Source organism: Phytophthora ramorum, assembly GCF_020800215.1.
Source record: "Phytophthora ramorum isolate Pr-102 chromosome Unknown Phyram_PR-102_s0007, whole genome shotgun sequence".
NCBI lineage: Eukaryota > Oomycota > Peronosporomycetes > Peronosporales > Peronosporaceae > Phytophthora > Phytophthora ramorum.
In genome coordinates this window covers 1,858,915-1,886,845 of record NW_027150653.1, presented here as the reverse complement: position 1 = coordinate 1,886,845, position 27,931 = coordinate 1,858,915, and the positions used below count along the sequence as shown (strand labels likewise).

Here is a 27,931-nt window from a genome sequence, read left to right as displayed (position 1 = left end):
CTGCCTGCGGCGGAGATGACCTGCCTGCGAAGCTATCGCGCCCGGTCCTCCGTTGAGTTGGTCCGTCGCCGGAGCGCCATTTTGAAAATGGAAATGAAAAGAAAACGTCGTTGAAAGGCGGTTTATTTTGTCCAATCAGCAGTAATTTCAGTCCGTTAATTCCGATATGGTGTAGTCGACACTACGCATTATAATAGCCATCGCGCAGAGGCTCCACTATATAGCCAATGAGAGGGATCGAATTATAATATTGGCGAATGGGAGGGCCGCCTTCGCTGCGCTCGGCAGCTATTTATAGCCAACGGAAAGTCCGGATTTGCGTTACGCTCGAGGTGCGTACGGAATGACGGACGGACGGACAGGTTACTCTGTTACTTGTAGGGGATATGGATTTACTTTTCAGCACTTGGACACAATTAGCACTTGAACGTGTACATAATTAGCTTGTACCTCATAACTAGTATAACTAGTCCGGGTGGTATCTTATGAAGAATCTCTCTTCGTTATAGCAGTATAAGACGCTTAAGCGCATCGGCGGTAAAAACCGACGTTAAATTCACACCTACATATCGGAACACCACATCAGAGACAAACCTGCTTGGTGGCTAATGTGAGAGTTCACGCTGCAGTTTGGAAATTCGCTCAGACGGGTGGTCTGTGTTCGCAAAAGCTTATGCATCTAAGCGATCAAAGCTAATAAATAAAAAATATCAAGTCCGACAGCACGTTGCTCAGGCGCGGGCAACCACTATGTAAAGTATGGCAGGCATTGTCAGACGCCAATCGTCGCCGACTGATCCACGAGACACCAAACCCTGACTTTCCGGACCAGCAATCTGGAAGTTTGGACGAACGCCGCCCAATCTTTGTCAACCACCAACGTATGTCCGGATCCTTCGTGTAATCCCAACCAGCACGAAAATATCAAGGACGATTTCCGAATTTAACGGTTTATCGCAGACACAGGCTGCCCACATCAAGGCCATACATCTTTTTCACAGAGCGCGGTCAGCGTACTATGACCAGAAGGATCACGAGGAAATGTTGCAGCTTCACACCGCGTATAACCGCGGAAATCTCATAAGGGTCATTAAAAGCACTGGTATCATGTGTCCAAAGTGCAATTCATCTAGCTCACTGTAGACATCGCAGTCTGACGATTACAGACGAATTTTCAGCAGTTTGAACGCGCATTTCTGGCGACTTAGCTGGAGCTACGGGAGCTACAGCATTTCTACCAAGGCCAGATTACTGCAGCGATGCCCCATCAGAGGGTTAATTTTGCACGGAATCAACTTGTCCAGGCGGAAAAGGGCTATGTAAACCGTTGGCTGAGTTTTGCAACACATTTGTCAATACTGAAGTAGATCTTGATCCTCCAGTCCTAGACGAGAAATACCGGCCCTTCGGTAGGCAAGTAATGAACCGTGGAAATTAATGAAAGTGCTCATTTATGCTCAAATATTTTTTACTTCGCCAACTGAGCATCCAAGGTCTGCTCGTAGTTAGGAATCCAGATTTGACGCTGCATCGTAGTAGCTGTTATCTTCTTGAATCATCGCTTTGTAGTGTAGATTAGCATTACCAATCCGGCGGACTGGCGCGAAGCTGCGTGGATCGGGCCGAATAAGATCTATTTGATCACTAAACCAGTTTGTGTGTAGCACACGAGCTACTGGCACAATGGTTAATAATCTGAAAAAAAATAATTTACAAGGAATATACGATGTATATCAACAAAATGTAAGCGCATCAACGAGTTCTTGGTGAGCAAGATGTTTATCTGTGAAGCAAGTCTCTGACTAGTTACCTGGTTGTTGACTTCAATCTAAATTTGCGTAGCATCGGAGTTCTCGTCGGTATCGTGGTGACGGGGGAGATCGTCGAGTGACATGCGGTGACGCATTTGCTTCCGGCGGCGGTACTTCTCCTGCGAAAGACGATGCTTTCGCGCCTTCTCCTTGCCAATTGCAAGCATTCGATGCTCGCGCTGAGCATATTCCTCCGCGTTGTGTTCGCGCAGCGGGTTGCACTCGATGTGAAAGTTTGTTAAACCCACACAAATCTGGAATATGTCGTCGTACAAATCTTCGCTCCACCGGTACTTGTCTGCACAGACACGCCATAAGGTGCACAGGCGCCCGAAGAAGTTTTCGACGATCACGCGGTCACTTGAGACCTCATCATTGAACTGCTGGTCGGCTCTTGACAGGTTCCTCCCCTTCTTGGGGTGAATGCATCGCTTCTGGTCTCCAAGACCCTGGTAACCTTTATCGGCAAGCAGCGCTCACTCGCCCGCAAAGGTGTCCTTCAGCGGCCCTCCATCAGCCAGATTACGGTCGGATTCGCACCTCAAGCGAATAGCGTCGTGGAACTCCGTGTTATCCCGAAACATGGTAATGTCCGGGGTGTTGCCACGCGCGTGGTCGCTGCAGTTAATCGCAAACCCTCGTGGATTGACGGACACTTCGACTTTCAGGCCGTACAGCTTGTGATTCGCGCTGTAGAACGGCATCACCTCGGCCATCGATCCGGTCGGACGGTTCGTGTAATGGGGCCACGCTGGCCTACACCGTTGCCGAGCAAAAGAACTTGTGAAACGGGGAGACCCATTGTTCTTCGGTGTGGTTCACACTTGTCACCTTAAGTACGAGTACGTACTTCACACAAGTTGGTGTGTGGCACTCGGCAGCACGTTAAGTACGATGGTGTACATCACACTAGGTACGGAGTCGGACTTACCGTAGCGGATCAAATGGGGGCCACCCATTTGGAAGATCGTCAGTTTAGACAGGAGTTCAGTATGCAGATAGTTTACAGTACCTTACAAGTGAGATTAATACAGACAGTTTAACTCTAACCTGGAAGTTCGCAAGTCGTTTGGTACCCGGTACCCGGAAACGACTGGAAGGCAAGCTTACAACAGAGACGCCAGGCGTCTGTTGTGGTTCGCGCGTTAACGCTTCCTCTAAGGCTAAGGTGCGTGTGACCCCCGTCACAGTTCGACTGTTGAAAGGTCACGTCGGTTGCATACAGGGCTCACGGGAAGTTCGGAAAAGCTCGACCAGACGTGACCAGGTTTCTCATCGTTGTCTCGTCTGCCTTGGCACGCGCCCAATCGTCGTACAGCCTCGGCGCCAAAACGTGCAGAAAAGCGGTGATAGTTTTGACGAATGTCGGTGTCTTGATAGAGAAGATGGCGGCGTTCATATCCCACGTTCCGCCGTGCTTGAGGACCGACAATGTCATGAAGAAGACATATTTGCCTGCCAGGGCAGAGCGTCGGCCACGACCCACGTTGCAGTATCGGGTCACGTGAGGACGCACACTGGCCCAGAGACGGTTGAATTCCCGCGGCGAGAAATTCGTCAGGCGGCGGACAGCCTCTGCACCGCCTTCGTTGTACCAGGAGTCGACGATGGGGCAGGGCCAGTCCTGCGCGTCAGCTTCCTCGTCACTAGGCGGCTGGAGAGGAAACTCTGCATATTCAGCGCGCCGTTCAACCTCACGCTCATCGAGCAATGCCAGCATGGACTGCTTGGGAACGCTGGGTTCTGCGGGGAGCCATCGGCTTAAGTTGGTCGTAGACTGTCGGGTTGGTAGCAAAATTGCTCATGAAGTCACGAGAGGCGCAACACGGCAAGATGGAGAGGCTGTGTCGCCAGCCACCAATTTTCGCGCGCCAAACGCAGTGGCTTGGTCCCAAGAACTGCAGAACAATCGTTACCTGCCAGCCATTGTTACTGGCTGCAGCAACCGGGCCAGCTGTTAGATTGCTACATGCCTGGATAGTGAAAGGTCCGGGCTTATTGGAATTGAGTCTCTGGACAATGAATAAGCTCAACACCTGATAAACGACACAGCGTGTTCCTGCATGCACGCTAAATATTAGTGGCCCTACAATGAAACAAAAGACAGCCCAGCTGTACATCTGAACCATCTTCTGCGCAAACTTCGAGATAATCCAATTCCCGCGTGATTAGTTACTGATCACCGGGTTATTTGCGTGCCGCTGCCAAACTGCTACTTAGGTCTATCACGCACTACTCTCGCTTTTGAAGCTCGAACATATGTTAGACAGATTTATAGTCTTTGGATTGAAATCGGAAGTCGAGGAGGATCACGTACTTTACCTATATCGATGTCTGCCGTCAGGTGTACATATCGCCGAACACGTTTTTCAATCCCAACGACAAGATCATGAAGGTTTGGATGTGGGGCGGGGAGTGCATCGTCCATTTCCCTGTTAAACCGCTCCAATGGATTGTTCGTCTGATTGACAGCAGTTTCGAGATAGTTTCATCATTCCAAAGCAAAGGCAGAAACCGTTTGATCCAAGTGCGGTCGAAGTACTTCCAAAATTTCGCCCACGTACCTTCCGAAAAATGGACGTCCAGCGATGCACAATCAATAACAAGTTTTTGCTTCACCCAATAAAGACCTTGTTTCTTCACTTTGTCATACTTGATGACAGGGAGCATATCCAAACCCAGGGCTCATAGCAAGTGAGCACTCCTTATCCGAAATACCGTACGCTTTCATTTTCTTTCTGCATGCCTGCTTAAAATGAAAGAGACATCCAACCGATGATTCATCGGGGAAATGGTCACGGATAGATCTCACTAATCCCGCTTCAAAGTCGCAATAAAAGAACTCTGGGTCTATAGCGGAGTTGGTCTCATCGAGAGCAAATCGTATCGCGTGAGAATACATGGCGTATTTCTTTGATGTGCAGAGAAGGAACGCTGCAGAAAAATAGGCACGTGTAGGACGGTTGTATTAATAGGTGCTGAAGATAATGCACTGTTTGGATTTGCGAGGAACACACCTGAAAGCCCCATCGACTAACACGTTTTTTTTCTGCTTCAACATGTTGATTAGGACGGCCGAGAAGACGTTCTATCTTCTTGCTTGTTTCGTCGAAATAAGAATCATGGAACAACTGGAAATTGATATATGTACATGTACTTGCACGTACCCCCCCCCCCCCCCCCCCCCCCCTCCGTCTCTATTGAATTCCATATGTCCATACTTGACTGCCATATGAACCCCCCTATCCTGTTGACCTCTGATGATCTGACCTACTAGTGATCTAATCCGGGTTCTACCGGTTTTCTTGAAGTGTTCATCAAGCCGAAGCACCATTGAATTGTTCATGTTGTCATGAATGGAGCCAGGCCATCCAACGACAATATGTCGAACTTGAGCAACGTCATCACATGTAACTAGTGCGTTGATAGTGGTCTTCTTCGCGATGCTGTACTTTGAACTTCAGTGGTAGCAGTGTTCCGTCCGTGATATCTATGCAGTTGGTGAACTGATACTTAGTTTTTATTCGCCAAGCAAGCATGCATCTCTCCACTTCGTCTATGGCCAGGTAAGGGTAGCTTCCTCAAGCTTTATCACTGCAATAAGATGATTAGTAGAGGTAGTTGTACACCCACCCACTAGCAATCCCCAGAAACACACCTATTTTGATTCCTGTCGTAGATTCCTAGATATTTTAGCAGCGTCAACATATGCAGCTCCGCTCCTCCACGGAAGGGTTGCTTCCTTCACTCGGAAAAATGGGATCTACCTCCACGAGACTAACCAGGCGAAAAACTACAGCTCAGTCGAGTCTGAAATGGTTGTGAAATCATGTGCCGCTCAGGTAATTATGATCGTGAATTAGATAGTGCCAACGATCTTATCAAAGACCGAGCGGTGTAGCGAGAAGATTCTACACACTCGGATCGTGCCAGCCAAAATTTGTTCACTTCGTCTTCAGATGCGCCGTGATCGCTCCGGAAAGCTCGAGCAGTTGCTGCGTCGTCGTTCTTCTTGATAATACGACGCACGTCTCGCGGCTCCTTTCTCTTGCAGACGAACGAGGCCTTTTTGCATCGATATCCGTGCTTTTGTAAAAAGATCCGTCGCTCAAAGTGTGACGCAATAAAACAAAAACTTACAAGGTGCTGACGACTACAGTAGTCACCGCAATTAGAGTCACCGATACTAATTTATGTAAGGTGTTTTGATTTTCTTCACGGAAATTCACGATCACTCGCACGCCGTTTGCCGCGCGCAGCTCATGATGCTGCCAAATGAATAGCGAGTGAACCATGTAATATATTACTGTCAGACCCATCTGAAACAAATAATGATATCTGATTGGCTGACCGTTATATGCAGGCGACCGTAATAAGCCAATGAAGTCGGTAGATGCTCTAAGGTGGTGCACATAAAGTTTAGCATTGCACACCACAGACATTTCCTAGGCTAGAAAATGACTGGAGCTGTTGACATTGGTGCGCCCGTAGCACCGGGGTCAGAGGAGTCGCCCGCCGCGTACCTGACCCGTTTCTGGCGAGCGAATGCATCCGCCTTCATGCGCTGGTTCCTGGCGCTGCCGCACGCGGGCCAAGTGTCTCTACTGCGCAACGCGTCGCCCGACATTCCCGTCGCCTATGACCCCAAGGATCCACGTCCGCAGGCCACGCAGCTGCTCACGCCCGAGCTGACGCTCAATGCGCTGCTGGAGGAGAACGGGAAGGTGCTGCTGCGTTTGATGAACGCGCGCGCCACCAAGGGAGACCAGTGCAGCCGCCACGACCTGCTCTACCTGGTGTCCCTTCGAGCCAATGCCACAATGCCCACATTCTCGGGAGAGACCTTCAAGCACGTGTCGCTGGCTTTTATTGACCTGGCAGACCCGGAACACAATGTGCAGTCGCTGCTGCGCTCGGCGTCGCCGGAGGTTATTGAGGAGAAGAAGAACCTCATCAATCAGGGCAAACTCATGGAGGCGGACGTGTGGCTCACGCTGCAGATGCGGCAGCAGGTCATCCTCACGTTGCTCACCAACGTGGCGTACACGTTCGAGACCATGTTCCTGGAGCAGGTGATGGTGGGCGAGGTTAGTGCAGCGGAAGTTGGCTGTCGTTACTGCGGTTCGTCGACGCGCGATGGCGAGAGGGCGGAGGGCACTTCGAGCTTGTTGCGGTGCGCGTGTGAGGCCGCTTTCTATTGCTGCAAGGAGCACCAGGTGGAGGACTGGGTCAATCACAAGACGAGCTGCAAAACCATTCGCGAGGAGAAGAAGAAAGCTGCTGCAGAGCAAGCAGCAGAGTAAAAGTCAAACTACGTGTAGATGACAATATACAATGGGAAAACGAATTGACGTTTGCTTCTGATTGATGCAGTGCTCCTCTTCTGGGATGTTTAGATTGAGAACAGGTCCTGCGGTCACTCAAGCCTTGGGGCATTGAAGATATGTTCAGCATCTCTATCAACCCTTGTTTGTATGGCGATTTCTGAGCCACGGCATACGAAATCGCGGGTAGTGCTGGCGATGAAGCTTCCGATGGCTTCAAACTCGATGGTTCTTGCTTGTGGATGTTGTTGTTGTGAACAGCATGCCACTCGTGCTGGTAAAAGGAACTTTGTGTTTGGTAGTCTGTGCGGGCGGTTTGGCTTGCGCGAAGAATTGAACTCGGCTGGCTGAGGGTCTCATTTAGCGCAAGAGGCCGTATTGGATTAGCTCGGCGCTCTGTTCCGCGGCGTTATCGGTTTCCCAGATCGGCTCGAGATGCTTCTGGCGCTGGCGGTAAACATGTTGGAGCTGGCGGGTCATCTGCTGGCGCATGACGTAGCCCTGCACAACTTCGTACCAGATGCATGCCTGCTGCTCGGAGGCGGGCGACACGTACAGCGAACGACCGCTGCTAAGCTTGAGAGCCAAGCCGAACTCCGCACCGGACCAGTAAAAGACGTCCAGCACAACGTCCGTGCCCAGCACCCTGGAGTTCTCGCGCTGGTCCTTACGGTAGGATAGGTAGCCGTCGCGGAACACAAAGTAGCGGCGCTTCCAGTTCTTGACACGCGCGCCCTGTTTCACTAGGAAACCTTCAGCGTAGTTGTTGAGCGCCAGGACCTGGGCATCCTCGTCGTCTGTGTGCTTGTAGCGGTGGTGGTTTCTCATCCTGAATTTGGGTATTGCGTTGGTACGGGCAGTCGATCTGCTGTTGCGGGTACGTCTTGATAAAGCAAAGACAGAGGTGAAGCTAGCTGGAGCCTTTGATGCGTCTTTAGTCGTTAGCGAGCTGGATATACTGCTGTAACGCAGTGAGATTGGTTGTCAAGACCAAAATACAGTAGTGAGGCCATGAAGGAAGATTTGCCTGAAAATCATCGACACTCACCATCCACTAAACAACAGCAGCTCCACTCGCACGCACCATTACAGCACCCAGCTCCAGACGCCCCGGTGCTGATAATGCCAATCGCAAATGTATCGTATGATTCAGGCCAGTGGAAGTTCATCGAAACCTGACGCTCTCATCACTCGATCCCACGTGGGTAAAAGTGGGTAAAAGTGGTAAACACAGCATTGCAATGCATTCAAGTCGTAGTTCAAGGTGAAGGGCGTGAGGCAACGCTTGGTTGTACTCAAGCTTCGGGTAGGGACTGGTGCGCCCGATCCAGTCGTATCGAGCTCGTCAATGTTCGCCTGATAGATAACCGCTACTGGCATTATCGCAATATGCTCGACCATTTTGGTACGAGTTCCCAGTATTGCAGATGCAGCATGTGGCCACGCCAGTCGCTGACAGTGAGCACGTTTGCGGAATTTATTTTATGTTTTCGATCGAAGGTCCCAGCCAACATGAACTCCTGGTTCCATCTGCCTTGAATTTCTCACGCGGCATTGCTCGCAGCATCTGTAGCAGCTTGATTTACCCACGGAACAACCATGTATTTCGCGGAGCGAGCATAATATGTAGTTGCCCCATCCGACAACCAGCACAGCATTTTCGCTCTCGACGTGATGACTCACCGCGGCGAGGGGAAAGGTAACTGAAAAAATACATTAAAAAAAACACACACCTGACAAAGCATCCAATGAAAATGCTTCTTCTGGGTCATTTTCCGGAAGAAGCTTGGACCTAGAAGATCTCGATCCCATGTCCAAGAAGCCCGAGCCGAGTTCCGTGCGCGTGCGACTAGCCACCCACGCGGGCTCCTGGTACTCACACGACGAGCACGAGCTCGAGGGCGAGCTCGTAGGTGCGTGGTGTTGGTGCCGCCTTGAAGGGGGGGGGGGGGGGCGTCCCTGGCTCACGGTCATGTGCTGCAGGCTGGTTGGGCGCGGCGGAGGACAGCGACACACAACAGAAGCAGCCGAGCATCCGCGCCATCATCGGGCCTCACGCAGGTTTCCGGTGCGTATGAAGGAGATGAGAACGACGACGAGTTGCAGCTCTAATGACTGTTGATTGGCTGCACTGTGGTAGATACTCGGGCCCGACAGCGGCGTACGCGTACCACCATCTGCTGGACTTGGACCGCATCAAGCGCGTCTTCATCCTGGGACCGTCGCACCACTTTTATCTGCGGTAGGTGGGGGATTTTTGAGTGGGGAGAGAAGAGGTGAAGCTCATTGGAGGATTGATTTTGTAGTGGGTGCGCCGTGTCAACCGCGCACGAGTACGAGACTCCATTGGGAAACATTGTGATCGACCATGAAGTGAACGAGAAACTCGTGGATTCGGTGAGTTGGAGGAGTTTTGTTTGTGCTGGAACGGGTTTGATGATTGATTTTGTGGAGAATAGGGAAAATTTGCCACCATGTCGATGGATGTTGACGAGGATGAGCATAGCATCGAAATGCACCTCCCTTTCATCTACAAGGTGTGGTGGGGTGTACTGGAATACTGTTGCTTGGCATTTTGCTCATGTTCTTGCTGTTCTTGTTGCAGGTGATGAATGGTCGCAAGTTCACGGCGGTGCCTATCTTGGTTGGCAACACAAAGAGCAAAATGGACGAGGAATACGGAAAGTACGGTCTTGTATTGGTCCTCGGTGCACTTTGTCCTTTGTGACTTGTAGGACTAACACTCGTTTCCTGTTGAATACAGGATCTTGGCACCGTACCTGGAAAACGACGAAAACCTTTTCGTAATCAGCTCTGACTTCTGTCACTGGGGACCTCGGTACGAAGGCTAATTCAATGTAGTTCTGTGTGTTGTGGTTGGCAAAGTAACGATGTCATTTACTTGATATCCCAGATTCCGCTACCAGCCACACGACTCGACCTATGGCGAGATCCATGAATACATCAAATATTTAGACCACCAAGGCATGGGTGTACGTGACCCTGGGTGATCGCAATTGGTTGGGACACTGTAACAACAAGGACTCATACCGTTCGTGTGTTGCCTGGAAGCAGTTCATCGAGCGTTTGGATGCGGAAGGGTTCACGAGATACCTGGACGAAACGAACAATACGATCTGCGGCCGCCACCCAATTTCGCTGTTACTGCACAGCATCTTGGCCTCAAAGAAATTGAAGTGCACGCTCAAGTTCGTGAAGTACGCTCAGAGCAGCGCATGTATGCGCCACGGTGACTCGTCCGTGAGCTACGCTTCAGCCATCGTTTACAGCGAGCCGTAGACTGTAGCCATCTCGGTGAGCATTGCGAGAAAGAATAGCAGCATATCAGCATCAAACCAGTTGCGTACTGCTAGGTAGTAATTTGCATTCATAAGCGTTTACATGTTTATTTTCTGAGGCGCTTGCTGTTGTAGAAAGCGTCGATGTACCTTGGAATGCATATTGATTGTATTTTGAATGAACGTCTACATCGAGCTGCAGCGTCTCCTAGTGCTATCCGCTCATCTACTTTTGTTGTCCGAAGGCTTCAGTCAGTACCACCTCCAACTGCTCATGTGAGCGCTTGGACAACCCGACGGCGCAGGCGGCAAGGCTATCGCGGCCAATGTACTCGAGGTGCTGTTTCTTGCCCAACAGCTTCTCGATATGAGCTTGTGCGTACGTCCAAGAACCCTGGTTGAGTGGTTCTTCTTGCACCCAGACAAACTTCTTGGCGTTCTCGAACTTGGCCAGCTCATCTGCGACCTGCTCGAACGGGAATGGGGCCAGCTCTTCCAAACGGACCAACGCAATGCTCTCGGGGTTCTTCGAACGCGCAAGACGTTCCTTCGCGAGTTCGTAGTAGAACTTGCCCGAGCAGAAGTAAACCTTCTTGACCTGCGACGGGTCCGTGATAGTCGGGTCTGAAATCACCGGCTGAAAAGCTGTACCCGGCCCCATCTCGGACAGCGGCGACGTTGCGTCAGAAAGACGCAACAACATCTTAGGACCCATAATGACCACGGGTTTGCGGAACGTGCGCTGCTGCTGACGACGAAGCAGGTGGAAGAAGTTCGCCGGTGTGGTCACGTTGACGACAATCATGTTGGTGTCGTATTGGAACTGCTTCCACACAGGCTCACCCGAATCCGATTCCTTCAGAGATGAGCGCGGTGTCAGCCCTGGCGTGTCAACAAGCTGTAAGAAGCGCTCGACGCGACCACTCGAGTGGTCCGGTCCAGCTCCATCATTGCCATGAGGCAGCAACAGCATCAAGCCAGATTGGCGCATCCATTTGGACTCGGCGCTGGACAAGAATTGATCGATCACGATTTGTGCGCCGTTGAAGAAGTCTCCGAACTGTGCTTCCCAGATCACCAGATTGTCTGGGCTCTCAACAGAGTAGCCGTACTCATATCCCATGACAGCAAGTTCCGACAGGTGACTGTTGACCACACTTAGCTTGCCAACAATGTTCGACGTCTTGGGCAGGTGGTGCTGCAACGGGAAGTACTTCTCCTCGGTTTCCTGGTCCGTGAAGGCTGCGTGTCTCTGGCTGAAAGTGCCACGACGGCAGTCCTGTCCGGTGAGACGCACCGAGTGACCGTCTTGCATCAAGGTGCCGAAGGCCATAGCTTCAGCTGTAGCCCAATCAACACGCACATCCTCAGGACTTTCGCCGACCTTCACCTCCAACATTTTCTGACGCGACTTGATGTGCGTACGCTGCAGGCGACCGTGAGGGCGAATACGCTCGGGAAGCTCTACGGACGCGAGACCGACCTTGATTAGGTTCTCGACATCGACACCAGTTGCGTCGTTCACATACAAGTCGCCAGGCCTAGGCTGCGTAATCGCTGACCACTTCCCCTTGAATGCATCAATCTCGGTGGGTTTGTAACCTGAATCACCCGTGACCCTCTTCAGCTCATTCTCAAGGTGGTCGTGTAGGCGCTCGACAGTCTTCTCAAAGCTGGTGCGCGAGACCAGACCCACAGCCTCCAGCTCGTGAGCGAACTTAATTGGGAGCCGTTCAGCTTGGTCAACACGTTCGTACATCTTCGGCTGCGTGAAGCGTGGCTCGTCCACCTCATTGTGTCCATGACGACGGAAAGTGATCAAATCGATGACGATATCCTTGTGGAACTGGTTGCGGTACGCCACGGCAAGACGGCACGCTCGGATAACGTCCGCAATGCTCTCACCATTAACGTGTAGCACCGGTGCCTCAATACTCTTGGCGACGTCAGAAGCATACCTTGTGGCACGGCCGTCTGGGTAAGTGGTCGTGTAGCCCACCTGGTTGTTCACAATAATGTGCACCGATCCGCCAGTCTCGAAGTCAGGCAGCTGCGATAAAGCCAACGCCTCCGGAACACACCCTTGCCCAGCAAATGCCGCGTCGCCGTGTAGCAGAAGTGCCATCGCATTCGTATTCGAGTCATCGTCATTCTTAGCACGCACTTTTCCCGCCGCCACAGCATTAATGATCTCCAGGTGCGAGGGGTTGTGCACAAGCGACACATGCACCTTCTTGTCCGTGTACTTCTTGTCCACCGTCGTGGCAATGTGCGACGAGACGTCATCAATGCCACGGAAGCTGTCGGGGAATTCCGAGTACCCGCGCACCTTGTGGAAGATCTTGTGTGCTGGGTACTCGAGCGACCCAACGAGCAGCGCCAGTCGTCCACGGTGCGGCATCCCAATGACCACGTCCGACACACCAGAGGTCGTGCAGGCTTGCAACACCGTCTCTACTGCCGGCAGCATGGACTCGGCTCCCTCGCCCGAGTACCTCTTGAATGAAGCGAACTTCTTGGCCATGAAGTTCTCGAACACGTCAGCACGCAGCATGCTGGAGTAAGCGTTGCGTAGGTCGGAGGGCGACACTTCCGTGGCGCTCAGCGTTTCAGCGGCAGTGGCTAGCCACTTCTTCTCCTCTGCCGACGTCAAGTGCTCGAACTCGAAGCCTGTTTTGCCGCAGTAGACACGGTGCAGCTCGTCGTACAGTTGCTGGCCGTTGGCCGCGGGCAGCGACACCACTCCGGCCAAGTCTGCAGCGGCCAGAGGGCAAGCAAGCAGCGGTTGGAAGTTGGTAGCAGCGAGGCTGGCGACGGCGATGCGCGGCTGGAGCTGCAGCGGGTCCAGGTCCGCCTGCAGGTGTCCGGATTGGCGGAAGGCCGTGGCCATGGACTGCGCAGCCAGCGCCTCGAGCGACGCGGCCGATGAGAAGGGCGCCTTGGGCAGTAGCACAGCATTGCGCTGTGCGCAGCGGCGCGTCAGGAGACCGGAGAGGCGCAGCATCGCAGGAGACTTGGACTTTGGAGGCCAGAATGACAAATGATTCAGCGGATCATGAAAGGAGTCAAAAGACCAAAACGGCTACCTACGATGCAGCATACGTTGAAGTGAGGCGAGTCTAGCGGAAAACATACTGAAGCTGACCTGTGGTATGGCATGTACGTAATGATGGGAATCGCGAAATCCAAACGGTCGATAGGACGAATCGGGGCAAAATACAAAGAGCAAGACAAATCGGACGTTGAAGCGGAGCTAGGCAAAAAAAGGACCAAGCATTTTTTTTTTGCTACAACGTGTCAAGTTGAAGTGGTTCCTGGTCCTCTGCCAGCAGTGCCAGCACTTGTTCGCGCTCCTGCGGGTCCTGCACGACGTCCAGAAGGTTGCGAGCGAGCTCCAGCTGGTCATCGTCCAGCATCACCTCCACGATCGGCACGTATCCAATGGGCGGGCGGATGGCTCCGGCCAAGGCCAGCAGCGTCTCCCACTGCTCGGTCCGGGCAAGCACACGCAGTAGCGTCCACCAGAACTGCCGTGGGGCGACACTGTACTGCTCGGCGCAGTCCACAGCTAGCACGAGAGCCTGGCGGTGCACGGGGTTCAGCGTCACAAGCTTCTGGATGGTCTCCACCAAGGAGCTTCCCACGAGGAGTCCGGCGGGGACCGCCAGCGCTCGCTCCATCGACCGCTGCATCTCGAGCAGCGACAGCATCTCGCTCGTCATCACTTGGTTGAACGAGTCTGCAGCTCGAGACGAGGAGAGTTCGTGCAGCTCTTTAGTACTTGAGGACAGCGATGAGGCGATGGACGGCGTGGAGCTGTCTAGTGAGGCCTGCAGCAACTTGCATACCTCCTTTAGCCGATTGCGCTTCGTTTCAAGCACACTGTCGCCGAGCGCTGCCTTGCCCACTACTGCTGCGGCCTGGCTGTAGTTTCCTTGCAGCATGCTCATCTGAAAGTTGTTGTGCACGTCGGAGCGAGCAATGAGCTGCTGGCTGGCGAACAAGCGAGCTGCTCGCGGATATTTACCCACCACCCGCAGAAACTCGTCGCCTCCGAGTCGTTTGCCGAGCTGCACCATGATTTTGTAGATACTGTCCGGTGTGCTTAGTGGGTTGGCGCACAGGCCCTTAAGTATATTCTCCTCCAGCGTGGCCGGCACGCTCTCGTCGTCGCTTTGGCGGGATACTCGAGTCCCGCTCGTATCGAATGTCAATTCTTGCTGCATCACCACCGCAACGGGGAATTCTCCATGTTGGTCATACAAGACAGAGGCCTCGCTGATCCAGTTCTCGATTGCCAACAGTACTTGTTCACGCTCCGAAGGCAGTCCAGACGCCTCTTGCTGCAGCACAACCTTGGCAGCGCTGCGTCTGAACACCGTGTAGAATGACAAGCAGGCGTGCGATGCATCTCCGGCCAACAAGCACGCAGTCTTGTCGAACGCATCGCTGTTCCCCGCATAGTAGCTCCAAGCATTCCCCATAACCGAGATCGCAGATCGACGACGCTTGGTTGAAAGTGAGGGGCTATCCCATCTGATCTAAATTGATGCCACGCCAAGCGGGACTTGGTCGTCTACTTGTTTGCAACTCACTTCATGGCAACTTGCTGGTGCAATCAGCGACAATGAGCTTTTCATGCTAGTGTCATCACCGACCTCCTCTTCATGTAGCCCAACACAGCTTTCATCGGTACGAGAGCACATTGCTCTCGGCTGAGTCTGCATTAACAGCTCGCTTTGCCATTCTCCAATTTGCTCTCGACAGCGCAAGCAACCGACTCATTCAATTCCCAGCCCTGCCACTTCAATGTGGTCAAGTACAAGTCACGATGGAGCTCAACAATCTGTGCTCATGGCACTGGGAGCGTTGACTGTCGTGTACGCGTCGTGGAAGATCCTCAACTTGCCCGTCCCGATGCCGGACCCAGGCATGGAGCAACTCTTCCGTCCAGCCTCAACGCTCCCGGTTCTCGGCAACACTTTGGACGTGCTGCTTTTCAATCGCTACCGGATGAGCGACTGGATCAACGACCAAACCGACGCCAGCAGTGGCCAGCCATGGATCCTTCAACTGCTGTTCCAACCGCCCTGGGTCGTGCTCTCCATGCCCAACGACCTTCACGATGTCTTCGTAGACCAGTTTCAAGTGTTCGAGAAAGGTGGCACCCTCGGGGACATCTCGTTCGATGTGCTGGGCAATGGTCTACTCAACGTCAACGGAGACAAGTGGAAACAACAGCGTCGAGCTGCTAGCCACCTCTTCTCGACGCAGAGTATTCGTGATGTCATGGAACCGGTTATCCGTGAAAAGACTCTACAACTTCGAGATGTCCTCGCACAATCTGCCGGGCGTAAGCAGACAGTCAGCATGAAGTCCCTACTGGGCAAGTTCACGAGCGATGTATTCACCCGAATCGGTTTTGGGGTGGAGCTCGACCAACTCGGTGGTGACGTTTTCAAGGATGAGCATCACCCTCTGGACATTGCACTGCACGCTGTGCAGAACCGTTTCCAGACCCCTGCGTGGATGTGGAAGCTGGCACGGTTTCTCAATGTTGGAGCTGAAAAGCGTCTGCGAGAAAGCATGAAAACCGTCAACGACATGGTGCGCGACATCATGGTCCGATCCATTAGTGAGAAGTCGTCGGGGGATCAAAAGAAGAACTTGCTGACGCTGCTAATGAAAGACAACGCGGCCGCCGACCCACGCGAGCTTCAGGACACGGCTGTCAACTTCTTCATCGCTGGGAAAGACACGACGTCTTTTAGTCTGTCGTGGCTCATCGTAATGATGAATCGCTACCCTCGTGTACTGCAAAAGATCCGTGAAGAGATCCGATCAGTGCTGCCCACGCTTTTGACAGGCGAAATGGACGCACCGACGCTGGAAGACACGCAGAAGCTGGCGTACTTGGACGCTGCAGTGAAGGAGAGTGTTCGATTGCAAGCTGTGTCCACGTATCGCTGTACGACGCGCGATACGACACTCACGGACGGTGCGTTTATCAAGAAGGGGACTGTGGTGGTCGTGTCGAAGTACGCTGCAGCTAGACGCAAAGGCGTGTGGGGAGAGGATGCCGCCGAGTACAAACCTGAGCGCTGGTTCGACGAGAAAACCGGTGAGCCGAAGAACATCACACCGCCGCAATTCATCACCTTCAGCACGGGCCCACGCAAGTGCATCGGCATGCGTCTCGCTATGCTGGAGATGAAAACCGTCATGGCCGTGCTTTTCAGTCGCTTCGACATCGAGATGGTGGAAGACCCTTTCAAGATCACCTACGACTTCTCCTTTGTGCTTCCGGTCAAAGGCCCATTAGCCGTGCGTGTCCGTGATCGCGCTCCTCTCAGTGCATAAGTAATGACCCATGGCGCAGCTTGCGTTGATGCCACGTGAAACCTACACGTATTTTTAGGCGACGCAAAATTGACGCGTGCTTGGGCATTTTTCGAGGTCTCAGCTATTCTGTGTTGGTTGTTAGCTTGCTACGTGCTGCAGATTCATCATGGACGAGGGCCATAAGCAGCAGGTAACTCGATTACTGGTGCGACCTCATTGACTCAACAACTAAGCTCTCGTGTGTTTCTGCCTTGGCAGTTGCGAGATGATCTGCAGTTTGCCATCATGAAGGCAGAACAGCTAACTGTGCTTGACCCGAAGGCTCCGGCAGGATTGAAAAAGAACCCGATGGACATTAAGGCACTGGTAGATGTGTTTGCTGTGTTTGGTTTTTCCCCAGACGACATCATCGACAAGCACGACCAATGCACGATATTCAGGAAAATCCGCGCAGAGCTTGATGAGCTGCTCGGTGACTTGGCGGTGAACACCAAGAAGTACGATAAGGCTATCTTGCTGCGCGACCGTCTTAGACTCATCAAGCTCGAGTTCGTGGAGATGCAGGGCACGTACGAGACCCGGCGGCAATACCAGGAGAAACAACAATTCAGTCGAGGAATTGTGCTAGCCAAGCAACGCAGCGACGTTCTTTGTGAGTCACGAACGGATGCGTGCGAGCGTGAAATCTTACTCAAGCAGGAGGAGCTGAGAAAGACTCAGGAAGTGGAGCGAGTACAGCTAGAAACCTATCTGACCAAACTGCAGGAGCCTCACGTCAAGTTCTCGAAGCTGCTGCTCGAGCTCAAGAACACTGAGAAGAATCTGGCCCGACTAAAGCTGTTCGAGGATGCAAAAAATGTGTTCGTTCGTGCAGATAGCATGGAGCGCGATCAACGCGCACTTCGCACCGCAAAGTTTGAAAGATTCAAGGAAAACAAACGCGCTCTGCTACTGGAGAAGCAGCAACAGGAACTTGCTGAGGTTAAAGAGAAACTGATGGAGAAGCGCTACGTGGTCATGCGAGCGAACGACAATCATCGGAAAACGTACGTTTTAATACCATTTTCTTCTGTAGCGGAGATTTGACAGCACGGGTTGGCTGTTGGTTGGTTTGGCAGGGAAGTGCAACGAATGGAAAACCTAACAAGCGATATGAAGCATGCGCATACCAAGGACATGTACGGTAAAAAGGTGTTTTCGACAAACGCCGAAGCAACAGTGCGAAAATCGCATGGCGTAACTTCCAGCACATACCGAGGCCAGCAGCTACTGAGCACCGTGCAAGGCAAGCGCCTCGAAGTTGCTAGCCTGTGTCTGCTTCATGACAGCGAAAATGGAGTTGTGCCACCTGGATCGGTGAGGGCTGTTATTACTTTGTCCTTGTGTCATCCAGCAAAACTAACAGGCTACCATCGTCTTTGATTTCGAGCAGATCATCTATACGGGATAGCGCACATGCTAGTTGAATTTACTGGTGAGGATACAGTAGCTATACCATCTATTCTGTGAGCCTCCACGTTGTTGAGCCACGCCAACGTCCTCCAGGAACTCTATCATAGTTGGACCCCGCTCCATCGCATGAACTTATGCAACAAGATATTAGCGCGAGCATCTCCACACCTGACACTTACGGCTACTGACATGTTAGCTCAAAATACTACACTCAACTAGTTGTTGTCTGGCATTCATAATACACCGGTCCTTAACAGTCGAACGAAATTGGTGGCGATAAGCGCATTCGGGACAGACAACCTATTCACGATGAAGGGTGAAGTCCGAACCAAGCTCGATTTTAGAGAGCTCCTCCAATACCTGGCTGCCCGCAAGAATAGGCGGGTACTTGGCCATTGACTCTGGTGTTGCGAAGCGACCCAAAGGCTCCAGCGTCTTGTCAGACGCCGTGTGAGAGAAGAGCGTGGAGGACACGCGCCAAAGACTCTTTCCAGCATTTTTGCGCTGCGCGATCGTCTCGAGCGTCGACTCCGCCACCACCACTTCATGAAAACCCGCTTGCACGTATCCACCCGTCAGGTACTCCATCTGTTTGCCCGCTTGCACAAGGAGGCAGCCATCAGGAATCTTCACGGCCGTACGCGTGCCATCTCGAAGCCAAATGTACAGACCAGGGAAGCGCGACTTGCCGTGGATAGTCAGCAGGTTCAGATCTACAGTATCATTTACCAGAAAGTCGTGAGCTCACTGGTGTTAAAATACCTGCTATTAGGTGCCAGCTCACAAGTCTCACCATAGTGGTAAGCCGCCAACACGTCGTTCAATTGGTTGAAAACGTTGAAGTTGCTGCCTGTGGGAGCCAGCAAATGCGGGCCATACTTGATGCGGTCCACCAGCGCTTCTTTCTTCAGATCGAGTCCCAGAGCGACAATCTCCACAAGGTCTGTGATGGCATCCAGCATCTTGCCGCCCCACATGTTCATGACGTTTTCCCACTCCGGAAACGTTTTGGGAATCACTGGCTCCGCGTTAAGCTCTTCGAAGTTGGTACTCTGCACAAACACAAATACCCAAGTCATCGCTCTTCATTCTGCAACCACTTCAGAGTGGCTCCTTCAACTCACCACAGGGCGCTCACCGACACGCCAAAAGAAGCGGCTCTTCTTGTCTGCTTCGGGGGGACACAAAGACACTGGTGCGTAGCGCTTGTCCAGCGTCTCGGCACGAGCACAGTGATTGCGAGCACGCTCCTTGCGCTCGGGTGTCACGCCAACCTGATAATGATACTCTGGTCGGGCGTCCTCCACAAAGTCCGTCGACTCAAAGTACTGCTCCATCATGTCCAGGAACGTGTCGTTGTCGTTGTCTGCTGCTCGCTTATAGGGTACACGAAATGCAACGAATCAGTCTAAATTCAATTGAGGTATGGCAAATAGGTTAGTTGGATTTCCGGACCTCATCGCGGACGCAGAGGACGCCGAATTTGTGCAGGGACTCGGCAGCTTTCTCGCACTCGGTCTTGTCGCCGGTAGCCTTGTAGTGCTTCAGGTCGATCACGGGGATTTCGAGCATCGTGGAGGAGGAGGAGGAGGAATTGTGTGAATGATTGACTGCGACTGTCTGGTGGTTTAGAGTATTTCGTTGGTTCTCCACCCCACGTTTTTGGAAAATATTATAATAGGGTAAACATTCAACGGGTCACTTTGCACGCCCACTTGTGATGGCCGCGTTCCTCGGGCTCCACCGTAGCTAAGTAACCATTCAATAGAATTCTCCACGACTCAAGCCATGGAGCCCTGACGGAAAGCTGCATCGTTTATAGTGCTACCGCTCATCAGTACATTGGCACTGTCGAAGCGAATCACGAGCGCGCCGCGTCGGTCATTTCGTTTACATGTATCAGCACTTGAAAACTCTGGAGTCAATGCACGGCATGCTCTTGTCGACGCTGTCGAACACAAGATGGTGATTGATGAAATCCAGCCTCAAGCTCTGGTGCAAGCAAAAATGACAATAGAGTTTTCACAAAATATTTTAAACCGTTTCTAACGACCGAGGCTGCTACCAATTAGAAACGCCACTTGGTCAAAGTCGATGGCGTCGAGCTCGAAGCTCAGCTTCTATCGCCGTGCTCCGCAGCAGCGCGTGTCCCTGGACGACTTCGAGGAGCTGGGTCACAAGCGCGTAAGGCTACTGAGCCAGATTGCAGCTCGATGGACGTCGCAATCGACTCCACAGACGCCAAAATGCCAGGTGAACAAAGTCGCGGAATTCCAGGAATTCTCAGATACAGACCTGCTGTCCCATTACGCGCTGCGCCTGGCATTCTGCAGGTAAAACTCCAATTTCATTGATGTAAAGGTCTCTATAAGTCTTCTGCTCAAGTCGATGGCTCATTGCAATGTTCACTTGATGTGTGCAAGTGCACAGAGCCTCAAGCGGGTGGGATTGGCTGCTCACTGCTGAGGCCAAGCTCTTCACTGCTCGCCTTACAAGTCTGCCACCATACACTGCAGTGGCACTGTTAGCAAGTGAAGGGATCAAGTATGAACTGCTGAATGCAGACAACCCTAAGAGCGACATCACACAGCAAGGCATTTATCGTGTACCTTTCACGGAAGCCCCAGCGTTGGTGAAGGACCGCGAGGTGGTAATTTGCGATGGGTTTTGCTTGGTGCCCCTTCGAAAAATGGGAACCGTGGTTGTGTACCACTTTAGACGGTGTCTGGAGGAACAAATGAGAGACATGCAGTGCGCCATACCTGCGCAGGGGGCGGAGTTGGAACGGCTGACACCGATACTTGATGGATTTTTGCAGAAAGCTCGTATCCTGGCCGGCTCTGCTAGCTCAATGACGAAGAAAGTGGGTCAGCCTAAACTAGAAGTGTCGGAGATTGATCGTGTTGCTCAGAAACACTTTCCGTTGTGTATGAAGCAATTGCACCGCAAGCTGCGCGAGAATCACCATCTCAAGTACGACGGGCGTGTACAGTACCGAATGTTTCTCAAGGGTGCTGGGTTCTCAGTGCACGAGTGTATTCAATTTTTCCGCACCGAGTTTATCAAGAAGATAGCAGCCGCCAAGTTCGACAAGGAGTATACCTACCACATTCGACACAGCTACGGGCTCGAAGGTTCCCGAAAGGACTATGCACCCTTGGACTGCAAGCAGATCATCTCCGGCAGCGCACCAAGTCACGGACAATACCACGGCTGTCCATTCAAGCATTGGGGTCGCTCAGCCCTGGAAGAGGAATTGCGTCGCCATGGTTTACCATTGCAACCAACAATGGAGATCACGCAGCAAGCATCCACGGGACATTGTCAGAGCGCATGCCGAGCATTTTTCGACGCAACGCACAAGTTCAACGCTTCAGCTTCTCAATTCGCATACAACGCCATGCATTCGGCTCACCAAGACGCTTCTGCACAGACTTCTAGCGCGAATATCGTGATGCATCCGAACGCGTATCTCGACGCGAGCATGCTTGCCGGAGCTGGCTAACACAGATGGCTACATCAAATTTTGGAAAAGTTCAACAATTCAACTATTTTGATTGGCTGTCTGTTTTCCACTCAAAAGTCTGAACGGATGAACGCGACCGAGTCGAGTGCACCGGTGGTGGCTGCGTCTCCCTCGCCGCCGAGAGATTTGGGCGCTCTCCGCACCAGTAACGCCACGCCAGAACAGCTTTTGGCCATTTTGCACGAGCTGCGCAACTCTGTTGGACCAAGTATGCACTGCCAGATAACTCGAAATGACACACGGCACTAACCTGTTTGCTACTGCGTTGCAATTTGGTTTTCGTGTGTTGCTAATAGAGGTGGTAAACAATGCCATTGCCAAGGTGATGCGTGTACCGGTAACGCAATTGGAGCAGGCCAAGACTACCGATGCACGAAAGAAGACGAAGAAGGAGAAGCAGCTGCTGAAGCAGCAGAAGAATGCTCAAAGCGGAACCAGCAACCAGCAGCAGCAGAAGAAAAAGAAGAAGCGCGAATTTAACATGAGCAATTACACGGCGCGTGCGGTGGCAGTCAAGTTCCTGTACCTTGGAGAGAAGTACGCCGGATTCGCACGACAGGACCACATGCCCGAGACGGTGGAGCGCTATCTCCTGGAAGCGTTGGTGCGCTCGAAGCTCATTGAAAATGTTGATGATGCTGGGTACTCGCGTTGCGGGCGGACGGACCGCGGCGTCAGCGCCTTTGGACAAGTCGTGGCGCTCCGCATGCGCTCGAATCTGCCGGCCACCGCCGAGCTGCTCAGCGCGCCCTCGATCGACGATGTGCGACCTGGTGAGAAGTTCCAGGTGCGGTTGACGACGGGAGAGATCAAGACGCTTACGGAGGTGGATTACGCCTCGCACATGAACCGCGCGCTGCCAGCCGACATCCGAGTGTACTCGGTGGCGTCCTGCCGCCCGGAGTTTAATGCTCGCTTCGACTGCAAGGCGCGTATGTACCGCTATTTTTTCGTACGTCGTGACCTCGATATTGAGAAAATGCGCGCTGCTGCGCAGTATCTCGTGGGAAAGCACGATTTCCGTAATTTCTGCCGTATCGATCCAAACTGCCATGTGTATGAGCGTAATGTACGCTCGTTCGAGATTGTGGAATGCCCAGGGCAGCGTGCCGAGGATCCGAGCCAGCAAATGTATCGCTGCGAGGTCTTTGGCCGTGCATTCCTCTGGCACCAAGTGCGCTGCATGGTGGAGGTGCTGTTCCTGATTGGGTCAGGCAGAGAGGAGCCGAGCATTATCCCGCAGCTGCTGGACATCGCACAGACTCCACGCAAGCCGCAGTACGACATGGCTTCGGACTTGCCACTTGTGCTGCACGAGTGCTACTTCGCTGACCCGGATGACGCAGAAGGATCTGGCCCGCGTTTCGAGTACACGCCGCTGGCATTGTTGCAGGTGCACGCACAGCTCACAGAGACGTGGGAGCAGCGTTGCGTGCAGGCAGCCATGCTGCGCAGCCACCTCGATGCCCTCGAGGCATTCCGTCTAAGTGCTGGCCTGGTGGTAAAGGATCTGGATCACTACGCACCCAAGCTGGAGCGGCTCATGCGGGAACGCAACCTACTAACAGACGAGAGTAGCATGCTGCAGTGGAAGGACGTGAGTCCGTTGCTTCCGTTGTCCAAGAAGCGGAAGACGTTGCCGCTGGCCAAACGCGACACGGGCCACTCCGTCGACGAGCGCAAACGCATAGCTCAGGAGCGCAAGCGCCGACGCGAGGAGCAAGGGGAGTCTGCGATGCAAGTCGTCAAGGAGATCAAGACCGAGACCAGCGATCATGCAGTTGCACACGCAGTCGCTACGTCATCGTCCTGATGCGTTGATAGAGGAAACTGCTGGCGGTACGCTGCGAATGCAAAGCTGGACACGCGCCCATGTTGATTTTTCCTACAGTGATATCCCATGAACTCGCTGATAATACACGAACGAACTCTGCACTCCATGCTGGCCAGTCAATCCCATAAGACGGGACGTCGACGAATAACGATCTTACTGCAAGGCATGTCTCCCGGAAGTGAGCTTTACAAAAAATGTTGTTCAAGCTGTTGCAGGCCTGGGTTCAGCAGACCATGACTGTTTCATCTGCCGCTGCTATCTCTGCTGAAACAACTTGATTCCTCGCCAGCAACGCTTGTGCTGCAGCTCATTTTGGGGCACTTGACACTGTCGAGTTGACGAGGCGAGCGAACGATGCCAAACAAGAGCTTGTTTAGTAAATACTGCACGGCCTGGACGGCCTAGATAACTAACTTATAGTACACGGGCTGGCGGCAGCAGCGACTTCTTTTTCTATAATACATGTGTGGTGCTGCTGCTGCCTGTTGTCGCTTCCTTGATTCGATAGATGGAGGATGGTAGTTGGTGACGACTCACACCGAGTCCACCGTCGCCGCGGCCGCACGCTTCTTCTGAGCCTCGGCCGCCTGCGCCGCCTGGATGGGCGTCACAGGCAGAACCTCCTGCTCGTCCTGGTTGAAGCACACGATGATGGCGCTGACATTGTCTGTGGACCCGAGTGCGAGGGCATGGCTCACGAGCTCTTCTGTCGCGTGCTGCACATCTCCGTGCAGCCCCAGCTTGGCACGAACAAAGTTGACGACGTCCTGGGGGTCCATGACGTCGTACAGTCCGTCGCAGCCAAGTACCATGAACTCGTCCTGGCTCTTGATCTCGTGGATAACCAGGTCGGGCGTGGCGCTGACCAGGTCACCGTTGAATCTGCTCTTGAACTCTCCTCGTCCGGTCTTGAAATCAATGTCACCAAAGGCTCTAGACACGCCAAGCATGCCGTAGATTCGGCCCTTTGAGATCTGTCCTTTGGCTGCGAGGATTCGGTCTCGTTCACTGGAAAGCTCGGGTGTGTGGGCGATGCACATGTCCGTGGCTTGTCCGTTGGTGGACAGCACGACCTGAGAGTCTCCAACCGAAGATACCAGCGCTGTGGAGCCTCGCACCACAACCGACACAGCGGTGGACCCACTCGGCAATTGTCGCTTGAAAATTTCTTCATCTGTAGCTGCGAAAGCTGTCCGGACGGCGTCGGTTAGCACCAGGTCCGGCGTCTGCAAACTCTGTGCAGATTCCGGCTCGTTGGTCGGCTTGCAGAGGTGGCTGAAGACGTTTTCGTGGAGGTTCTCGGCCAAGTACTCGGCCACCTCAGGGCCTCCATGGCCGTCGTACAGGCCAAAGAAGGCCACGAGTTCGTCGTCGACTGTGCGTGAGGTGCTGGTCTGTCTGTCCTCGTTATTTTTACGGATACCCGTGTCGGAAAAGATGCCGTAGCTCACTCGAAGCTGCGGGAAGTACTGGCCTGCAGGTCGGTGCAGGACCAGTGTGCGCTCGGTGTCCGAGGCGGTGGTGGCAGTGGAGAAGATGCTGCCGCTGGGGCTGGCGGGCGTGCAGTTGTCGCTGGCTGACGGGGACGCCACCGAGCCGCTGGCCTCGAGCGACATGCCGCGTTCCCCGAAGATGCTGAAGACGTCGCGGTGCGAGTCGCTCGCTGGCGCGCGGTGGGCGCCCACGCCACTGTCGTCGCGGGCCTGCTGCTTGGACGCGGCTTGCAGGAAGATGTGGCTAAGGCTGGGGCGCTGCTCGCTGGGGCTGGCTGGCAGCACGTCCTTGGACGTCTGGCAGCCCATGGAGAGCTTGGGGAAGCGGATGGTTGCTGGGTGGAGGCGAAACTCGGCGAGTTCCGGCGACGTGCACGAGGCTGCGCGGACAGACATGGCGGTTAGTTCGGGTGCAAAATCGGAAGTGGGGGAAGCAAGAAGAGTTTGTATTTCCCTTCAACTTCATACAGGGCGACGGGCACTAGCCACTATAATCGCGACAATTTGACGTACCAGTGAAGGGGTGCAAAGTGCTGGAGTGAGTGGCGGCGTCCGTGGCTGGGCGCGGAAAGGAAGATGTAGCGGGAGCTGCTGGCCGGCAACTCTACGCTCCACCAGATGCGGGCGCGAAGGCTAGGGCTAGCGTTGGTCGAGGAAGGGCAGCCCGGGGCCACTTGCTGTCTTGGTTTCCACTTTCCGAATGAGGCCGGCGATATTTTTGTGCGAGCTGGCGTGGCTGCACGCAGACGGGGCCCAAGAGCCAGCCCGCAAGAGCCAATCACACTGGCCCCTGCAAAACCACCTGCTTGCCACTGTCTGATCGCCGGCAGCGCTGCCACGACGGCACGCAGAAATTCGCCGCTCCAGTTTCGCACAGTTTCCCCGCGCAGGCCGCGCGAACTCGCCGGCAGCGCTGCAGCAGCGCAGGCTGCGCTTGAGTTACTGCTGCAACTTCATTCCGGCCGCAGCCTGGCAACCTTTGCCAGATGTCGCTGGGGCGGTCACCGCCGCCGTATTAGCAACAGGCGCTGCCCCGCCTTGCACGCAATATCCACGCGGCGTAAAATTTGTAATTGCGCCAGCGGCTTGCACTTGAGCCCGCTCCGTTGACGCGCGCGTCAAGTTGCCTCCGGCTGAGAATCCGAGTTCACACCAGCGGGCGAAAAAGGCAACAGCAAGGCAACTTCAACATGAACACCTGCAACCGTCGACGCCGGCAAAGGCTCACGAAGGTTGGCGCTCGCGACGAGATAAGATGCCTTGACTTGCAAGGCAACCTGTGAGTGCCTTGGCTTGCAGGTCAACACGGGCACGTGACTAACAGCAAGAATAGCACGCGCTTACGTGCGCGGACGCTTTCAACCCTAACATGGTGCGCCAGGGTTGGTGCCCCCCAGTTCGAAGATCGGAACGACCGGCGGGACTTTCGCGGAGCGACGCCTTCCGCAGTGTCGGCGATCCGCACCGGTCGGTGCCGACGGGATCGACACACGGCAGCGTGGTGTGCTCACGTCGACGGCGCACATGGATTTTCGCGCCGACTCGAGTGCCGCACCGGAGCGCCAGCGCCGGAGCGGCTCGAGGTCGCCCGGAGCCGCGGCCGATCTTGGCGTGCCCATGCAAAATCAGATCTCCTGCTGTACGTGCCGGAGCCGGAAGGCGCGCGGAACCCTATCGTCAGAGCGACTTATTGGCCAGTGCCCTACCCCCTTTCCCAAAAGTTGACATTACTTCATCATCACTTTTACAGATTACAAGTATCACCACCCGGTTCTGGCATCTATGGTGGGACCACGCTCCAACTTCGGGGATTCAAGTGACTGGCAAAAACCCGACATGAAACGGCCGGGCGGCGAAGCCATTTCGGTGCAGGATTTTCGGGCCCTTGCACTATGGAGCAGCTTGGAGCAGCTTGGACAAGTGGACCGCAATGCTGGCCGCGCCCGCCGAGGAAGCTTTGTGTCGCGGATTCCTGTTTGCCGATCGCCCTTTTTCGATCCGTGACATGATGCCTGTCGCCAGCGGGATCCCCGCGGATCGGGAGGCTTCAAGTCCGCAAGTCACTGCGATCACTGCGGTGTATCACAATGCTCGTCGAGAGGATGTACATTTCTTCCGGAGCCTCAGGCTGAGGTGGGTGCCTTGCGAGGAGCGTTATCACAAAATCGACAATTCCCGCGGCACCGACCGGTGCGGATCGCCGACATCGCGGGCGACGGTTGTCTCCAGGAGCGCGTGCCCGAAGACAATCGAGTCTCGATTGTTCCCCGACTACCGGACGAGTGCCATGGGCCGCTCATCCGCAATTTGACCCAAGAAGTTCAAGCGATGGATCGACCAGCCTGGTGGGATGAAGACGTCGAGGGGCTCGCCGAGGAGGTGTGGCTACCCGTTGCCGAGGACTTCTCGGAGCGGAGCGATGAGCCCGGGGGCGAACTTGCCCTTCCACTGGTGGGCACGTCCTTCTTTGGTCTGAGGAACCTCAGCAACCAGTCCGTCTCCGATGCGCGACCTCGACTTCGACGACCCAATGCTCCACGACTACGCCGTCAACAGCTGCATCAAGATTGGCCTCAACTCCACTCCTCAGCTGCGTGAACTCCTGAAGAAGATGTTCGTCACGCACCGAGCGGTCTGGAATGAAGCCGTGAAGCAATCGAGTGAGGACTGTTTCTGGCTGAGCGATCAAGAGCTCTCACGTCGGTACCGGCCAATCCGTACCAAACGAACCCTCACAAACTACCTATTAGCATATCACTTGGAAGTGCACTCGAAAGTGCTGGATTCGGTCTTCCTAGACTTCAGAAAGCAATCCATTCGGCGTAGGCCTCCTATCATGCACTTCAACGG

The 27,931-nt window shown here is 53.8% G+C and overlaps 12 protein-coding genes across 12 annotated transcripts; 5 read left to right on the top strand and 7 right to left on the bottom strand.

Annotated features, from left to right (window-relative positions):
* Nucleotides 1-1,828: 1,828 nt before the first annotated feature.
* Nucleotides 1,829-2,527, bottom strand: KRP23_8594 (uncharacterized protein; the record flags this gene model as incomplete). The annotated part of the gene is made up of 2 exons (XM_067894052.1): nt 1,829-2,268; nt 2,338-2,527. The coding sequence occupies 2 exons, from the start codon at nt 2,525-2,527 to the stop codon at nt 1,829-1,831; spliced, it is 630 nt and encodes a 209-aa protein (XP_067743523.1).
* A 512-nt stretch (nt 2,528-3,039) lies between these two features.
* KRP23_8593 (uncharacterized protein) lies at nt 3,040-3,531 on the bottom strand (the record flags this gene model as incomplete). The annotated part of the gene is made up of 1 exon (XM_067894051.1): nt 3,040-3,531. One exon carries the CDS (start codon nt 3,529-3,531, stop codon nt 3,040-3,042), a length of 492 nt encoding a protein of 163 aa, XP_067743522.1.
* A 2,737-nt stretch (nt 3,532-6,268) lies between these two features.
* On the top strand, nt 6,269-7,114 carry KRP23_8592 (uncharacterized protein; the record flags this gene model as incomplete). Its single annotated transcript, XM_067894050.1, has 1 exon — nt 6,269-7,114. One exon carries the CDS (start codon nt 6,269-6,271, stop codon nt 7,112-7,114), a length of 846 nt encoding a protein of 281 aa, XP_067743521.1.
* Nucleotides 7,115-7,495: 381 nt separating this feature from the next.
* KRP23_8591 (uncharacterized protein) lies at nt 7,496-7,963 on the bottom strand (the record flags this gene model as incomplete). The annotated part of the gene is made up of 1 exon (XM_067894048.1): nt 7,496-7,963. The coding sequence occupies one exon, from the start codon at nt 7,961-7,963 to the stop codon at nt 7,496-7,498; it is 468 nt and encodes a 155-aa protein (XP_067743520.1).
* Nucleotides 7,964-8,945: 982 nt separating this feature from the next.
* KRP23_8590 (Protein MEMO1) lies at nt 8,946-10,435 on the top strand (the record flags this gene model as incomplete). Its single annotated transcript, XM_067894047.1, has 9 exons — nt 8,946-9,048; nt 9,119-9,203; nt 9,276-9,377; nt 9,442-9,532; nt 9,595-9,672; nt 9,741-9,820; nt 9,900-9,974; nt 10,050-10,128; nt 10,211-10,435. 9 exons carry the CDS (start codon nt 8,946-8,948, stop codon nt 10,433-10,435), a joined length of 918 nt encoding a protein of 305 aa, XP_067743519.1.
* A 225-nt stretch (nt 10,436-10,660) lies between these two features.
* Nucleotides 10,661-13,438, bottom strand: KRP23_8589 (putative 2-oxoglutarate dehydrogenase E1 component DHKTD1-like protein, mitochondrial; the record flags this gene model as incomplete). The annotated part of the gene is made up of 1 exon (XM_067894046.1): nt 10,661-13,438. One exon carries the CDS (start codon nt 13,436-13,438, stop codon nt 10,661-10,663), a length of 2,778 nt encoding a protein of 925 aa, XP_067743518.1.
* Nucleotides 13,439-13,721: 283 nt separating this feature from the next.
* On the bottom strand, nt 13,722-14,918 carry KRP23_8588 (Vacuolar protein sorting-associated protein 16-like protein; the record flags this gene model as incomplete). The annotated part of the gene is made up of 1 exon (XM_067894045.1): nt 13,722-14,918. The coding sequence occupies one exon, from the start codon at nt 14,916-14,918 to the stop codon at nt 13,722-13,724; it is 1,197 nt and encodes a 398-aa protein (XP_067743517.1).
* A 325-nt stretch (nt 14,919-15,243) lies between these two features.
* Nucleotides 15,244-18,226, top strand: KRP23_8587 (Cytochrome P450 704B1; the record flags this gene model as incomplete). The annotated part of the gene is made up of 4 exons (XM_067894044.1): nt 15,244-16,056; nt 17,035-17,822; nt 17,895-18,132; nt 18,209-18,226. 4 exons carry the CDS (start codon nt 15,244-15,246, stop codon nt 18,224-18,226), a joined length of 1,857 nt encoding a protein of 618 aa, XP_067743516.1.
* A 302-nt stretch (nt 18,227-18,528) lies between these two features.
* On the bottom strand, nt 18,529-19,800 carry KRP23_8586 (uncharacterized protein; the record flags this gene model as incomplete). The annotated part of the gene is made up of 4 exons (XM_067894043.1): nt 18,529-18,941; nt 19,022-19,280; nt 19,353-19,604; nt 19,684-19,800. The coding sequence occupies 4 exons, from the start codon at nt 19,798-19,800 to the stop codon at nt 18,529-18,531; spliced, it is 1,041 nt and encodes a 346-aa protein (XP_067743515.1).
* A 522-nt stretch (nt 19,801-20,322) lies between these two features.
* On the top strand, nt 20,323-21,733 carry KRP23_8585 (DNA primase large subunit; the record flags this gene model as incomplete). The annotated part of the gene is made up of 2 exons (XM_067894042.1): nt 20,323-20,561; nt 20,659-21,733. The coding sequence occupies 2 exons, from the start codon at nt 20,323-20,325 to the stop codon at nt 21,731-21,733; spliced, it is 1,314 nt and encodes a 437-aa protein (XP_067743514.1).
* Nucleotides 21,734-21,820: 87 nt separating this feature from the next.
* KRP23_8584 (tRNA pseudouridine(38/39) synthase) lies at nt 21,821-23,567 on the top strand (the record flags this gene model as incomplete). Its single annotated transcript, XM_067894041.1, has 2 exons — nt 21,821-21,962; nt 22,051-23,567. The coding sequence occupies 2 exons, from the start codon at nt 21,821-21,823 to the stop codon at nt 23,565-23,567; spliced, it is 1,659 nt and encodes a 552-aa protein (XP_067743513.1).
* A 554-nt stretch (nt 23,568-24,121) lies between these two features.
* Nucleotides 24,122-26,700, bottom strand: KRP23_8583 (putative protein phosphatase 2C 54; the record flags this gene model as incomplete). Its single annotated transcript, XM_067894040.1, has 3 exons — nt 24,122-25,461; nt 25,595-25,669; nt 26,637-26,700. The coding sequence occupies 3 exons, from the start codon at nt 26,698-26,700 to the stop codon at nt 24,122-24,124; spliced, it is 1,479 nt and encodes a 492-aa protein (XP_067743512.1).
* Nucleotides 26,701-27,931: the final 1,231 nt, after the last annotated feature.